The following is a 15,496-nucleotide window of genomic DNA, read 5'->3' on the forward strand; positions in this document are numbered from 1 at the left end:
CCAGTCTTCTAGGGAAAAAAATATGTTGTGGAGCTGAAATAGGTATTTATAAAAGAAGTTAGTTGCAATTTTAATTATGACTTCCTTTCAGACATCCAAACAAGTTCATACAAGATTAACTCATACCAACAAACATGTCAAATGTGAAGTTTTAAGGCACAAATCAGTGTCATAGCATGAGAATGTAGCTATTTATGCCACCTTGAGAGGGAAGCGGCTTGCATTACCGCATAGGGAAAGTGTATAGTTATTTGAATAGGGCAAGGAAAAAAAAAGGATGAAAGGCATGTTGCATATCAAAGTACCTTATTGGATTCATCAAGCTAAACAATTCTTCTTGTGATTTGACAAAACTGAACTCCCACCTACATACCACTGTCCTGTACCACCTGGATCTTGAAACAACGTGTTTACAGAAGGCCAGTAGGACTAGGGGTGGTTGCAGGTAGACACACTTAAGCCCTGCGGTCTTCAGTACACCACACTGCCACATTTCTTTCTTTGTAGATGTTCCCCTACTTCTCTTCTTAGGTAATTTTTCTAAGTGTGTGAATGAAAGAAAAGGATTTCAGATTATAATGGGTTAAATTTTCTCAGGGAGTCTCAGGTAAGACGCAAGATGCCCATTGCCAACATTTCACTTCATATCAGTCCAGTCTGACTGAAGCACGAGGCACGTGAGGCCGTAGCTCAGCAGCGGAGGCTGTGAGCGGATTCACAGGTGTGCCGTCACCATCCACTCGAATCCAACCGCTGGGCTGGAGGCTTAGAGTGTTCCCAGAGTGTGGAGCTTAAATTTGTTTTCTTAATACTGAATTATCATTTTCACTGTAATATCACAGATAACGCTGAATCTGTTCACAGCTCAGGGATGCATTTCACACAGTAATATAACAGTATTAATTAAAAATTAAAATCAAGACATAGTAGCCTTTGGTGGAGTAAGTAATAGCCAGATTTGTTTGGCTTTTCTGGTTGTTCTTCCAGTGCTTTTTCCTCAGCTGTGAAAGCTGTAAGATGTGTTCCCAACCAAATGAAATGTATTAAATTAAATTACTGCAATATAATTTAAGTCCCCACTTAATCTCTTTTGCCACTATTTGCTTTTAAAATGGCTTTAATGTTAAATGACAGGAAACTCAAATACACTAGAGTACTAGAAAATTTGTTGAGAATGCTAGTTTCACGTACTACGTCTATTTCATGCTACAAAGTGCATTTATTTGCTTTCTCGAACATGATCCACATCTATGGAACAAATCTAGCGCCAGAGGTTTTGTACACAGTCCTGAGACTTGTGTGTTTTAAGTAACGAAAAGGGGCAGAAGTGTGAAAGCCAGGAAGGTACAAATGGTCTTGGTTAGTTTACACCCCATTCACTTACTAGAGTGTATGAAATAGCACAAAATCAAGAATGAACAAGATTGTAAAGCAGAAATATTGATTTCTGTGCCCCCTGTAGACATCAGAGGCCTTTGACACTTCCAAAGTTCTGTTAATTGTAATCTCTGTGGCTCATATCTGTATGTCCAGATCAAAAAAAATGTAACTGCCCCTGTTTTGCAGAGGGAAATGTACTCAGAAAGGGGGACCTGCCTGTAGTAATTGTAGGTAAGTATCACATTCAGGATTTGAATGCAAGTGGCTTGTTAAATCTTCTAATTCTTTCTTCCAGGGCAAGTTTACAACTTACTCGATAAGAATTATCTTATGTAGGCTGTCTTTCCTGTGAAAGGTTGGACCAGATGATCTTTTGAGGTCCCTTCCAACCTGGGTTGTTCGATGATTCTATGAATTAAATATTTGCTGGGCCTTGTTCCTAATCAGTGCATCCCTCCCCTCCCTTTGTTTGGATTGCTTGTGTTCTCCATGCTTACCCCTCATTACACTTGCTTCTTTGTGGTTATTATGGGGAGAGTTATGAAATGAAGTCATGCAGCATTCTTTGGAAATGGTTTGATGTTAGATTTAGTTCTTAGGTCGTTCAGAATAGATGGAAGCTCTCAGCTCTTGACTACTCTTCAACATCTGTGGAAAACCTTGTCCTGGAATGTGTTAGCCACAGGAGGCAGCTGCCTCGCTGGGCTGTGACACCTGTCATTACAGACCTTTAATCTGTTAACTACTTTTACAGGATTAAAACCATAATCTTAAACTACCACTGGAAATGGGCAAGAGGTCATGATGGAACCTGTGTTACTCATGTTCTCTCAGGGCTGTTCAGAGGAGGAGAATTTTATCATCTGCCTAAGCTGGGGCTCTTATCTTTGGTTTTGGGGGCAGTGAACTACAGCAATCCAACCGGAGGAGGAAGAAATATATCCCCTCATTCAAGTAGTATATTCAGTCAAGCAGTACCCTAAGAACTCAAATGCTGAGAAATACCATCCTTTTAGAAAAGCAGACAGGGATAAGTCAGTTTGGCTTTCGGCTAGGGGCTCGAAGCAGAACATTTCCCCCTCTTTGAGGGGAACATCTGTGTGTAAGTTTACGGTTAGTCACGTAAATGCCTGTTGCTACAGCATTTTGCAGAATCAAGTCCCATAGACCTAGTTTATTAGGCTACGTTATTCCCAGACAGGTCAGTTTTCTTCCCAGTACTTTGATTCATCACACGAAGGATTTAAGAATTGAACATGCATAGGACTGTTCTTGCCACATCATGTGTTTATGTGTGGTTGTTCAGGGCTAGGAATTTTTGTATACAAGATTGAAATCAATGCTTTACTTGTCCTCTGTAAAATGTTTTTAAACATAACTTCTACCTTGAGTTCCTGCTTACAGAAGTTACAAATGCATCTTTCAAAAAGTGATAGCCTTAAGAAAGAAACAAGTAGTTGCTCATCTACACAACAAATCAATGCCTGGCCTAAAAATAAAAAAACCAGGAGCAGTCCCTTATGGTGTCTAATCAATTTCTCTCTCTTTTTACTTACACTGGGAAACATTTTAAAATGATGAAGGGCAGGATAACATAAATAAATGCTTCAAGAGGAACAGCAATAGTGGTTCTTTGAGAAGTTACAGTATTTGTGTTATTTTAAAGTTCTTTTCTCATGTTTGAAGGGATCCAAACCATTAACACGTGTTCATCCAGGTTTCAGAAGACTCCTAGAAGTTTAAACAAGGGCACTGAAAAAGTTTGTGTTTGTAAACATTTATTTTCTTGAACTGAAAAAGGCTTGCATCAGCACACATTGTACAGCCTTGCAAATTACACAAATTGAAAAAAGTTTGTTTCATTTATGTGCAATGAATCTTTAACGTCCAGTGAGCATCTGCAAATGATGAAAACTTAAACCATTAAAAAGGTTTCCAGCACTTAAACACAATTATCTTAGCGTGAAAAGGAAGAGAAAGAGATCCATACTGGTGGGAACACAATTAAAGTGCAAACATTTTGTCACTTGTGAAGATACATTTTAGTTTCTTCACATTTTCGCTAAAAAGAAGAAATATTAAAATGTGATTCAGTGAATATTCTTTGAAACTTATTCCCCTTTAAATAATTACTAAACTTGCTGGATCAGAAGTGAATCCTTCAAGGGTACAACCTACTTGTAATTTCTTTTGACATTGCTTGAATGAATCTCAAAAGAAAATGACCATCTAAGGAATTAGTTACTAAAATTATATATATTTTTTTTCTTAAGAAAAAAAAAAGCCACAAGGGACAAAGAACAGGTTAACTTGAAGATTTGGGGTAGTTTGCTAGAAAATGAGTGTAATTTCTTGAAAATGGTTCTCTTTTCCCCTCTACCAATCCTCAGGTTCCTGCCTTGGAATGGACAGCTGTGTGCTGGCTGTGAAAAGGGCTTATAAAATACAAATCTGAATATGGATTTTTATGAATGTTTGCTGTACAATAGAACTTTGGATCTGATACAAGAATTCAAAAATATAAAACAAAACTACTATAAAAGTAGGGGGCATTCCAACAGCATTCCTTGTAGAAAGCTGCCTGTCTCAAAGATGATTCCTTGCTATTGTCTGGGATTAACTCTGTATTTTTTTTTTCTTCATCTTGCTGGATCACTGGGTTATTTATTCTTCAATGGCTAATGTCATATGACAAAACATCCCCGGCATCTCTGCGAAGAGACCAGCAACCCCAAAACATCAAGCCAATCAAGGAGCGGAGGACATGGAAGTAGTAAAGGCTGAGTGTCCACTGATGTAACTGCTACTGAGAACTAGCCCTTTCCAGAACATGAAAGTCGTAGTGCTTCTTGCTTGTTCTCAGCCTGAACTTGTTCACTGAGGTACTACTTTGTTTCTTCAACGCATTCTGAGCAGCTGACATGGTAGGGAACGTAGCTAGAACCGTGTAAGTGGAAGCCAAGTCACTAGGTTTGGATGGCTCAGTGTTCACGCCACTGTCTCCGCTGCCACAGTAACGACGATGGTGCTGCTGCTGCTGTGTTTGTAGACACTGTGAATCCCTTAGCCACCGGATCTTGGCACCAACTTTTAAAAGTTCTCCAAATAGTTTTTCCGCTTCCATACGAGTTATGCCTTCTGGCAGCTCAGTAATTTCTAGAACTTTTCCCACAACTGAAACAAGAAAAGCATTGAATCTAAATTGGTCATTGTACTTAATGATACGACAAACACAATGGAAAGAGTTATTTCATAATTGTATCTCCACTTGGCTGATACCAAATACACAGGCATTCCATTTTTGGTGTTCTAGAGCCTTTTGCTTTCACATTTAGCACTGTGTACAGCTACAAGTGTACAAATAAAAGCTGAATACAGAGGGCCCTCAGAGAGGGAAGAATAATCAACACCTAATTTTGCAGCAGGTCTGAGAACTCACTAGAGCATATCTCACTGGCTTTACCTGTTAACTCTTCACACACCACCGTGCTAAGAAACTAGTCTCTCTTCTCTCAGAAAATCCTCTCCAGTAAACTGTTAGAAAAAGCTGATTTATCTGTAACTTTCTGCAAAGAGTTAATAGCAGGTAACACTTACAACAAAAATTCTTTCCAGTAAAGATATGAAGATAGATGTCAGGTTTTATTTGGATGACATCTTTCCTTACTCAAGCAGCTAATCTGTAGCTGTCCTAATATGTCCCCTGAAATCCATTTGGGAGAAAAGTACAAACTAATTTGTAGTTTATGTTCGATTTTACTCTTCATGCCAGTAAAAGGAAGCAGGGGTACGTATATTTAATGTAACAATATAATAGAACTTACGTCCAGTAAAGTGACCAACTTGCTTTTCCTTTTAGTACCGTCCAATCCTGTCTTCTCTGGTCTTTTCTGCAGCCTTCAAAACTACCCTTTTCTCATTTAACCTCCCCCCTCCCCTCTCTCCAAATCAAGTCCTCCTGGTCCATCCTTACATCTCCAGTGTTTGCCACGTCCATTTCCATCCAATTACTCTTAATTCTGGCCCTTTTCTCCCCTGTGCTCTTCTTGTTACATTCCCAGCCCATCACCATAATTCACTTTTCCGGAGGACTGTGTCAATCAGCAATTTTATACCTGGTTCTCCTGCACCAAGATCTGCTGAAGCAGCCTTCTTTGCTGGTTTCTTTCCCCTGTTTCCATGTCTGTTTCCAGGTTGACACTGGAAAGATTGACATAAATGATGTGTTTTAATGACAATACACCAATATTTTAAAATTTCTAGGTTAGCTCAGTGAAAAACAGTGCAGAGGACTGTCTGGAAAATAATGACCTGTGCTACCATGGTACAGAAAAGATTTTCATGTCCAATTTTAGTCTTGGAGATTATCAGTCCTGCAGTGAGGCACATTCAATCCTTGGCTTCACAACAAAGGGAAGAAATGATGAAAAAAAAAGTCACCTCAAATCTTCTTGGAAAAACACTTCCCCCCCCCCCCCCCCCCCCCAATCCCATCACATCTTCTGGCTGATCCCAGGTAGAACTGAGCAAGGTAGAGGTAGGGGGTCTGTGTGCCTGTCCCAAAAATTAAATACATGGCAAAACTTTCTAGTTTGCTAACACTAATATTTTGGGTTTAGGTTTTTTTTTTTTTAATAAGAAACAAAACCCAGTTTGTTTAGAAATACCCACATGGGGTTTTTTTGTTTGTTTGTGGGTGGTTGGTTGTGTGGGTGTTTTGTTTTGTTTTGGTGGGGGTTTTTTGTATTGTTGGTTTGTTTTGGTTTTTTAAGTTGTTATTCATACAAAAGAAAATCCTTTTAGCATATATTCTCTCTGATTTTTGGAAGTGCTGGCAAATGAATAAACTGTTACTGGAAAGCAAGCACCTTCCACTCATTTCCTTTTCTCATGCGATAGCATATTCCCCTATTCATGGTGGTTATAAAGGTAGTCCTGAACCATTTTTTTTCAGTGTTGCCAGGAGATTGTTCTCAATACCTGTTGGCTTGTTACTTGTCCACGTAACAAAGATGGTGGATTGTATTGCAGGGGTTGGCCAAGCAATGGGTATCTGGCGTCTCCTTGAAGAGAAAGGTAATTACAAGGGTTTTTGTTATATGAAATCTTCCTCCAAGTTCCTCTTACGATGTATGTCTTACACAGAAGAAAAAGCAGAATAACTCTGCACCAAGTACGGCATTTGGCTAGGCTAACAAAATAACATTTGGCATGATCAAATAAATGTCAGCCAGTCACGTACCAATCACAAGGTGAAAAGGTACAAGCTTTCTTGCATTTAAGGATTACACTGAAACACACACTGAAAGTTTTTCTTCACTGCAGTCTTATCTAAATCCTCTCATTTCAAAATGAGCTTAATAAGGCTAAAGCTCCTCTCAGAGTACTAATTTAATCCTTTCCATGGTTATATCCCTGATTAGAGCCAGGTACATCTTCACATTCCTGTTTGCTCCAAGGATCCACAAAGACAATGGAATAGAAGTTTCTAATAATCACAGAAAATTAAGAAAGTTGAGTGGTATACTTCAGAACAGGCAACCTGCAATTTTTACAACAACCTCAGAATACAAAGCAATAAATAACTGAAAGATTATGCAGCAGATAAGACAGACAAGAAATTAAGGTTTTCTTTATCAATAAGGAAGACATACAGAATTTTCCGTAAGTTTTGCTTTAAAGTAAATCTTTCTGTAAAACAGACCCACTAATTTTGAGTTTGTCTTTGCTCACTGGGATTTTTTATCATTCGGTTGTTAAACATTATCAACTGTCACATCTCCGAAAATTCCCTATTTTCTGTTTTTCTGTTAACATGGCAGCAGAGGATTGAAATTCTTCTACAAGGAATTTTTTCTGTCTTTGGGTGGGTACTATCTGAAATACTAACTGAAGTAGCAACAGCATTGGCTAGAGGCTCTAATCCCATCACACTACTTTTTCTACAAAGGAATGAAGAATTCCTGATAAGGCAATGGTTTGATTCAGTGCATCATCAACTAATAAGTGAGTCTGGCAGAACATTTGTCTCGCCATCGCATTTCTATATCCTTTCCCCCAAAAGATAATATGCTCACCTAATGTATTACAGTCAACTAGTCCCACGTTATTTATTTTATCTTTGTAGTTCTAAAGTTATATGCTTTCTGACATTGTGTGTCAAGTTCATGATTTATGGTTAAAGCTTGAAGCTAAATTGTATCAAACATTTTATTAATATTTTCAGTGCTGAAATGGGGAGTTTCACCTGTGAGAAAGCTAGTGGGTTATAGAAGCTCTCACAATAACAAGATGATCAAAAGCTTTTGAGAGTACAGGGAACGGTATCAGTGCAGAGAAAAAAGGTTAAGTTTTACATGATGCTTGAGTGGATTATTTTGATGATCCTGCTTCAATAGCAATACTACTGAAGTGAGCCACAGTTCATCAGAAAATCCTCATATAACTTGTATTTTAAAACATTCAAATAGAAAACATACACACATTTTAGTTAACTAAAAATATACCTTGTCCAGGGACAAAAGGTCTAGAAAACTGGGGCACAATAGAAAGAGGTGTCAGTGTGGGACGGATGTTCTTCATGTTTGATAGCTGAGCTGGTGCTGGTGATTGGGCCGGTGAGGTGACAGGACTACCTAGTTGAGGACTGTGCTGCAACTGGAATAAACAGGTTAGTGCTTTAAAAAGTACCTCGTTGGACAAGCTAACCACCACCTGCACCATTCAAAGACTGAAGTAAAGTTAAAATAGCTATATTAAGTATTCTCAGAGCAGATTTTTATTCTGCAAAAAGAACTTTTGAAAAAACATGCAAAGATGCAATTTATGCAATTTGTAAGTCGCCCTGGAAAACAAACCAAAAGCCTCCTACCTGTGCAGCACTGTCTAAAGTGCTAAGTTCTGCAGACTTCTGCCCCCTTTGATGATCACAGTAATATTTATTCTGTTTCCACTGTGGAGGTGAATGGTTGCGAGGCTGAGGGTTGTTAGGGATATTGAGCTGCATCATTACTACTCCTCCACCTGGTGGTGGTGCTACCGCTACAAGACAAGAAAGCAGTAGGATACAGTTAGTTCATCATGCACTTTAATTTTCATTTTAGCAGAACAGACATGAATTTAAAAAAAAATAAAAGGGAAGTAACAATGTTTTCCTTAAGAAGCTGCTGAATTCTAGAAAACTAGAACAGTATCTTCTGTAAAATTACACTTCCACTATCAGATAGATGTGTGATAGTTAACTTAGAGAGGGCTTCCCAGAACTAGGAGAGAGTGGAACCACTGAAACTCATTAGTGAGAATATTTTCAAAAGAAATTATTCTATTTAATAGTAGTTGAAACTATTCACCATTCACCATAGTTACTGTCAGAGCACTGTCTTGAAGAACGTGATAGTAAGCAAAAATATGCTTTATTTAAAAATAGAAATTGCCTGGTTAGTTTTACATGACATACAGCAAGGCCTGGAATCAGTTTTAGTCTGAGGCAAAATCGCCCTCATTTACAAGTCCTATATAGGAATGTTTTTCTGGGCAGAGCCTGCACACTGATCCCCACACCACCTGGCTGCTGCAGTGGCTACAGGAAGGCCAAGCCAGGGGAGAAGAGCTCCAGAGCCAGCGCTGTTCCATAGGGTTTCTCATGAGGAGCTGTGACGAGAGGCTGCCCGCAAGAGCAGCTGTGTCCTCCCCCTTTGACCTGGCTCTGGCCCAGGTAACTTCTATAATGTCCTGTTTACTTGTAAATGGTTGGTTGCAATTTCCTTCTCTGCTCTACCCACTCTTTACAGCATTTCTCAGAGACCACAATTAATACGCATGGTTTAAACATCATTTAATCATCCACCTTTAAAGGAGAACTCTTCAATCTTCTCAATTTACCACCTACGTCACAGCATCAGTTAGAAGCAGTCAGATACAGATTATAAAATGCATCCACCTTGCATTTTTTAAAATGGGCTATTGTTTTAACTACCCCTGGGCTTCACAAAAAGACTCCTTCGAAAAGCAAACCAAACAATGTAGAATATAATGACCTCCGAATATTAAAATGGTATTAGCTTTTTTAAATTGCATGCTGAAATATTTACTATATTGATATTTATAGAAATAAATGAAGTAATATTAACAAAGTTTTCACATCTATACTTTCTTTTTAATGGCAAAAAGTTTTACCCATGTGTTAGACTGCAATGGAAGCATCAGATATCTGGCCAACTTTAGCAGAGGATATATTAAGAGTCCCTGCTTTGTCCCTATAAAAGCCACATTGTGAATATTTCTATTTTGTTGCACAGCAAAATAAAATATAAAACTACTACAAATCTACTACATAATCAGAATAACATATACCATAACAGTTTCCAGGTGGTAAAGCTGTAATCCCTAAATGTAAACCTGAGATGTAACAGACAAACGTCTATATACACACACCACATTTTACACAAGAAAATTGATTTCAGTTTAATATTTTATGCATATATTTATAAATATTATAAATGCACTTACGTATTACTGGTTTATATTACAGTATTTCGTTCTGCAGCACTCTAGCATACTCTTTTGAATTACCTCTGTTCTGTGAGAACTGAACACCGAACAAAACCATGCTTGTCTTTTGAAACCATCTGCAGCACCATTTCTAAAAGTGTCACAATCCGAAAATGCTATTTAAACTGCAAAAGAAAACTCTGTACATCCAGAAAAATTTGTTCTTTCTACTACTACTAGTTCCACAGCATTTCAGGAAATGAAAATAAATGAAATTATTTTCCTAAACCAGCGTCCTGCAAAATGAAGTGTCATAGAACGCATGAGTCAGTTTGCAGACACTTTATCACCTGTCAAAACCCATGAGAAGGGAAACCCAGAAGAAATCCTTGAAAGGCTTCCCAGATTTGCAGTCTGGTCCTCTGTAACTTTTTCAAATGAAAAGAAACACAACTCTGCTGCTTGGCTGTGTACGTCCTCATTGTCCTTACCTCAGTGGCCCTGATTCATCATCTCATCGCTTACCGAAAAGCATGCTTTTCTTTATTCTCTCAAGATTTGTCTCCCTATGTAATACAGGGCTTCCCCCTTGCCCAAACTTAAGTTGCAGTTTTAAGTCACAGTTTAACATGTTTGAACCAGGCCTTCAAAACTGTATGAAACCAGCACTTCCAGAATAAATTAGGAAGGTAGAAGAACAAACTAGTGTGAGAGCGATTTCAGACATCCTGAAGCGACAGTCTTCCAGAATTAAAGCCAAACAAACTTGAAGCAAAATGGAACCAAAACCAAACCTGCCTGTGAACTGTAATACACTGCTAACCTGGCTATCTTGCCACTTCACTGCATGTTATCTATTTACTAATAAACAGGCTCTAAAAATATCTTAGAAGATAAATGTTTGTAAGAAACACCACATCTCTAGTGGAATCTAGGTCATTGACCTTGGGTTGTTTAATCTGTTGCTTGCGAAATACTGAGACAGCAGGATCTGAGATTGCCCCTTTTTGGCCAGCCAAACCTCTCATCTACCCAGTTTCCTATTGGTGAAATAAAGACAGTACTGCTGCGCTCACAGGATCGTTCTACAATCTCTTGTCTGGAGACTAACCCTAGTGCTCTTAATTTCCCCATCAGTCCATCAATTTTATGGTTGGAAATTCAGAGTTTTTAAGTGTTTGGATCTTAACCTTCATAAACATTCCATGGATATGACAAGCTCTATGTCACTACTGTTTTCACACGCCATCAACACTGCCATTTATACACCTCCTAAAAATTACCCAAATACTTTGTAGATCAAAACATTCCAGACCTTATTTAAGTGCTTCTGCTAAGTGACACTTATCTGTTGAAGGCTGCCGCCAGGCTGCCCCCATGAAGCTGGCTATTTTTTCACTTAAGTTCAGAGTTGTCATTGAAAAAATTACAATAATAGCAATTCAGATGAAGAAATACAAAAAAGGTCTTTGCAGAGAAGGCACTCAGGTTGCAGTTGTTCTGGCAGTTAGCCATGAAATCAATCTGATAATTTACAACAGATTTCTAGACAGAATGGCTTAGATGAAAATCCCAATAAAATATACCTTTTATTGGCTGCATGATGGAAAGACCAGTGGGCGAACTTTTACATGATGAGGGTGGAGACACTATGCTGTAGTGCACAATGGAAGCAGCCTGTTGTGGCTTTGACTTTGATGAAGGTGGCAATAATGTAGGAGGTGATGGCTTCTGACTCGAATGGTTGCTATAAACTATGGAAGTAAAAGCAGTAAATAAGGCTACCATAAAAACAAAACCAAAACACCCCACACAGCTTTGGAGTATTTCATTTAGCTTTTCAGCAGGTCAAAGAGCTACCTCTCCTCTCTGTCCAAACCCAGAATGCTTAGTTTTCACCCTCTTCTCAGGAACTCTTAAGAAAATTGTTCCTCCTACTCCATTAAGTGAAATCTAGAGTGCTTCTTGAGTAGAAGAGCCAGGTATACTGCTTCCAAAATGTACCTTGCTTGTCCTATCAAATGTAAACCCAAATCTCAAAACACCCGTGTGGCTATTCAGGAAAAGATGGAAGTCATTCTGCTGACAACATATAGTTCCCATGTCTGTCTCCACTCACCAGCAGATGTGTAAAGCATTATGATGTACATTATTGAATTCTAAGGAAGTAACGTGAGAGCTTTCAATGATAAACAACTTGAGATGTCAAGTTAATCTACCTCCAACATAACTTCAAAAAATGGAACACAGAAGGAAATATATTACAGTAGTTAACTCTAATCAAACCCTTAATAGCAAATATCCAATCACCCAGCATAATAATAGCTAGACATTTTTGAAGTCTTTCAGTAAAAACTGTATTCCCCCGACCTGCACACTGCTGTCCTTGAAGCTGCTGAGAGTTGCACGGTGATGATGTTCTAGGAAACTGTATTTGCTCTGATCCAGGAGGCTGCAAATATCCTACTGATGAACTGCAATAATAATAATAATAATAAAAAGAACATCACTAACAGGCATTTATGCTACACATCTGATCATGACTGCTGCATTTGCTGTCTACACGTACTGCAAATCACTGAGATTTTATTAATTTTAAAATCAGTATTATTCCCACCTACACCTGAATCTACTAATTCTTCAGAAGACTGAAGTTTCACCTCTTCCTTGGCAAGAACTTACGCCCTGCATACATTAAGAAGCTGTATTAATTCACCTCTTTTGATATACTGTTTTTGTGTCGATAGTGCTGTATCAGTATAAAGACATGTAGAATAATCATAAAAAGACAATTTGTTGTCTTGCCCAGTTAACCAGAATTAACTCCGAGTTAAATCCCCACAGAACCAGCCATGAGGATTTCAGGTGCAGTCCCTCAGGTGGAGGCTGGCCCCGTGCAGCGAGCCAGCTTAGTGAGCACACCAAGGGAGCACACTTCTGCTTCAGGGTGAAGTAACCCAGCTTAAAGAGACGATTGCCTTCCCATGGCTTTTGCAAAGCAGGTGTGGGAAAAGAAAGATAAGGAGATAAATGACCTTTCATTTGTTTGTAATATGTAGGAAAAGGATAACTTTAAAAGTTTATTTATTCCAGGTATTTTTCAAGGCATTCAGGGGAAAAACAGGTAAGTAACAGACACTGGTGAATTCTGTCATACCACTAACTGACCATACAGCCAGAGCCAGGACATCAGGCTGGTGGACCACAATCAGAATGGTGCCTACAAAATCCTGTACTTCATTTCTGTACTAACTGATAAAGCAAACATTCTGAGGGAATGAGAAAAAAAAATTACTTCAAACTGTGGAAAAAAAGTAGGTGTAAACCTGTTGGACTTGCCATTTCATCACAAGAAGTTTGTTCCATCCTTTGTCCCATAGTTCAATTATATAGCTCTTATTTAAAGATTCCCTTCCATTAAAGCCAACAAAACTCAGTGAAAACTAAACCAGATGGTTTTCTATCTGCATGGGATGTGTGCTCTCACACAGCTCCTCATCCCTCTACTGATTATAGTTTTCAATAGTGACCTGTAGCTTTTACACTATTCAGTTCCTGCAGAACAGTATCCTGCTTTCCTTGTCAAAGTGCAGCAACATAACTATTTTGATAAAAGCAAGATGCTGTCATTAGTTGCTAGCCTGCTCTGAATTCTTAACAAATGTTTCCCTGTTCAAAAGAGAGAGACATTCTAAATGATGCAAAAGATCAAGCGACAAAACTTACTTCAAAAAAAGTCTGGGATTATGTCTACCTATGACTTCATTGAACCTCAAATATAACTACAGAGGGATAAAAAGAACCTTCAGATACAAAGAACAGGAATTCAGATTTAAGTAGATGAAGCCATGCAGTGATGACACAAATACTATTTAAGTCTCTGCACTTACAAAAGGATGAAGCAAGCTTCATACTGTTGCTGCTTGTTTAAAAGCTGCAAGTGAGGTATTTTTAAACGATGCACATTTGTAAGTTCAGAAAACTAGAGAAAGAAAAATTTGTAACAAGGATTAATCCTAATGAATTCTTTTAGGTATCTCTATCCGTTCTCTCACAAATACTCAAACTGTGTTGGGGACACATACGTATACACAGGGTGGTCTGTACATGCAGACCAATTTGCTGTTACCAAGGTAGGTAAAAAAAAAGTTATTTATCAAACAAAAGCCAAGCATAGGAAGAAGTTCCTATACTTGTTTCATCGACAGCTTTGTGCCAGCAGGCCTCATTAGCAACACAAAGTAAACCAAGCTCCTTCCAGACACAGCTCCAAAAACCAGGAATAAAAGTCAGTCTCTCTGAGATTCAAATTCTCTTTTCTCTGCACCTTATTAAAGTATTATCTTTGACAAAACCAGTGAATACGGACGGTCATCTTAAACGTTGCAGCAAAAAGGCACTGCTACTGAACACACTGGTGTTTCATGTACAAGAAAAGGAACACAGAAAACTTAAGACGTGAAACTGTGGTAAAGTATCGCTGAAAGTGATATGGAAACAATGTTTTCCAGTCTAACAAGTATGTCCCAATTAAAGCAGTACTGGTTGCTTTAGTTCATTGCATAAGAGCAAAAATAAATAACGTGTCTGTAACTCTGCCTTTAAAATCTATTTTAATATATGCAATACTATAGCAGATCCTGTCAGTTATTACAAGCCAATTAAGCGTAGTTGCTGAGAAATCAAATAACCGAGTTCACCTCACCTTAAATTATTCTGTTGACCTGATGGAATGACACTGTAGTAGACTGGCATCCCTGTTGTGGGCAATCCTTGATTTGACTGACCCGGAATTATAACAGGCTGTTGATATGTCTGCTGGGGCACTGCTTGGGAACCTTGAGGCACCGAAACCTGAAATTGAGATCACATTAAGATTTTCTTCTGCAGACAAGGTTTCTTTCTGTCTCTTGACCATCACCTAGTTTGTGTAAGAATTTTTTAAAAAAATCCAGAAACTGAAAGATTTGGAGTTCTCTAAATGCAGAAGACTAGTGATAACAGTAGTTGAAATAATGGTGCTTTATTTAAAAAAACCCACTTTTTTATCCCCCACTCCCCCCCCCCCCCCAGTGGAAATGGTGGTTCCAAGGGACTCCATCCATTAATAAAAGAGATTCTCTCTACAACAGGAAGTGGGGTGGTGGGGAGGGAAATATTATGAGCTTTTTCTTCCCCATCCTTTGAATCACAATTAACACAGCACTTGACTTTCACCAGGATACAACTTGTGCCCTTGTGATAGATTTTCTTTTCACTTCAACTGTGGAATTTTTTGTTTTTTAATTTCTGTCCCCAGTCACCCTTGACACCTGCTTGCAGCTTTCTACCATTTACAAAGCAATGCACAAAAAAAAAAAAAGAAAAAAAAAGCACTCAAACACAGAGAAGAACGATTGGAAAGTTCTGAATATATTACCCACCTGATAAGATGGCACTGAAGGATATGGAACAATCACACCTTGAATTTGATTCCCAACGTTGTTGTGTTGGCCACTGACTAGATTTTGATTCTGAGACTGATGAACTCCAACTAAACCCTGGTAGTTTTGCTGCTGGCTAGGCAAAACCTGGTAACCTGAAATTATACATTTAAATCTTATTTTGAAATAATGAACACAGTTTA

General features: G+C 38.4%; 1 protein-coding gene across 12 annotated transcripts in view; it reads right to left on the bottom strand.

Annotated features, from left to right (window-relative positions):
• Nucleotides 1-3,141: 3,141 nt before the first annotated feature.
• The window catches only part of R3HDM1 (R3H domain containing 1), a 54,847-nt gene continuing 42,492 nt past the window's right edge, over nt 3,142-15,496 (bottom strand). For 9 of the 12 annotated variants that reach the window (XM_074828569.1, XM_074828570.1, XM_074828573.1 and 6 more), the window contains 9 exons: nt 15,294-15,448; nt 14,576-14,724; nt 12,241-12,344; nt 11,457-11,624; nt 8,252-8,421; nt 7,887-8,037; nt 6,361-6,443; nt 5,496-5,580; nt 3,142-4,554 (listed from right to left, as the gene is read on the bottom strand). In XM_074828569.1, coding sequence (XP_074684670.1) covers nt 4,184-4,554; nt 5,496-5,580; nt 6,361-6,443; nt 7,887-8,037; nt 8,252-8,421; nt 11,457-11,624; nt 12,241-12,344; nt 14,576-14,724; nt 15,294-15,448 — 1,436 coding nt within the window. In that variant the 3' untranslated portion in view covers nt 3,142-4,183. The remainder of the gene's footprint in view (nt 4,555-5,495; nt 5,581-6,360; nt 6,444-7,886; nt 8,038-8,251; nt 8,422-11,456; nt 11,625-12,240; nt 12,345-14,575; nt 14,725-15,293; nt 15,449-15,496) is intronic. The other 3 variants (XM_074828577.1, XM_074828576.1, XM_074828579.1) reach the window with 1 other exon arrangement.

Source organism: Strix aluco, chromosome 6, assembly GCF_031877795.1.
Source record: "Strix aluco isolate bStrAlu1 chromosome 6, bStrAlu1.hap1, whole genome shotgun sequence".
NCBI lineage: Eukaryota > Metazoa > Chordata > Aves > Strigiformes > Strigidae > Strix > Strix aluco.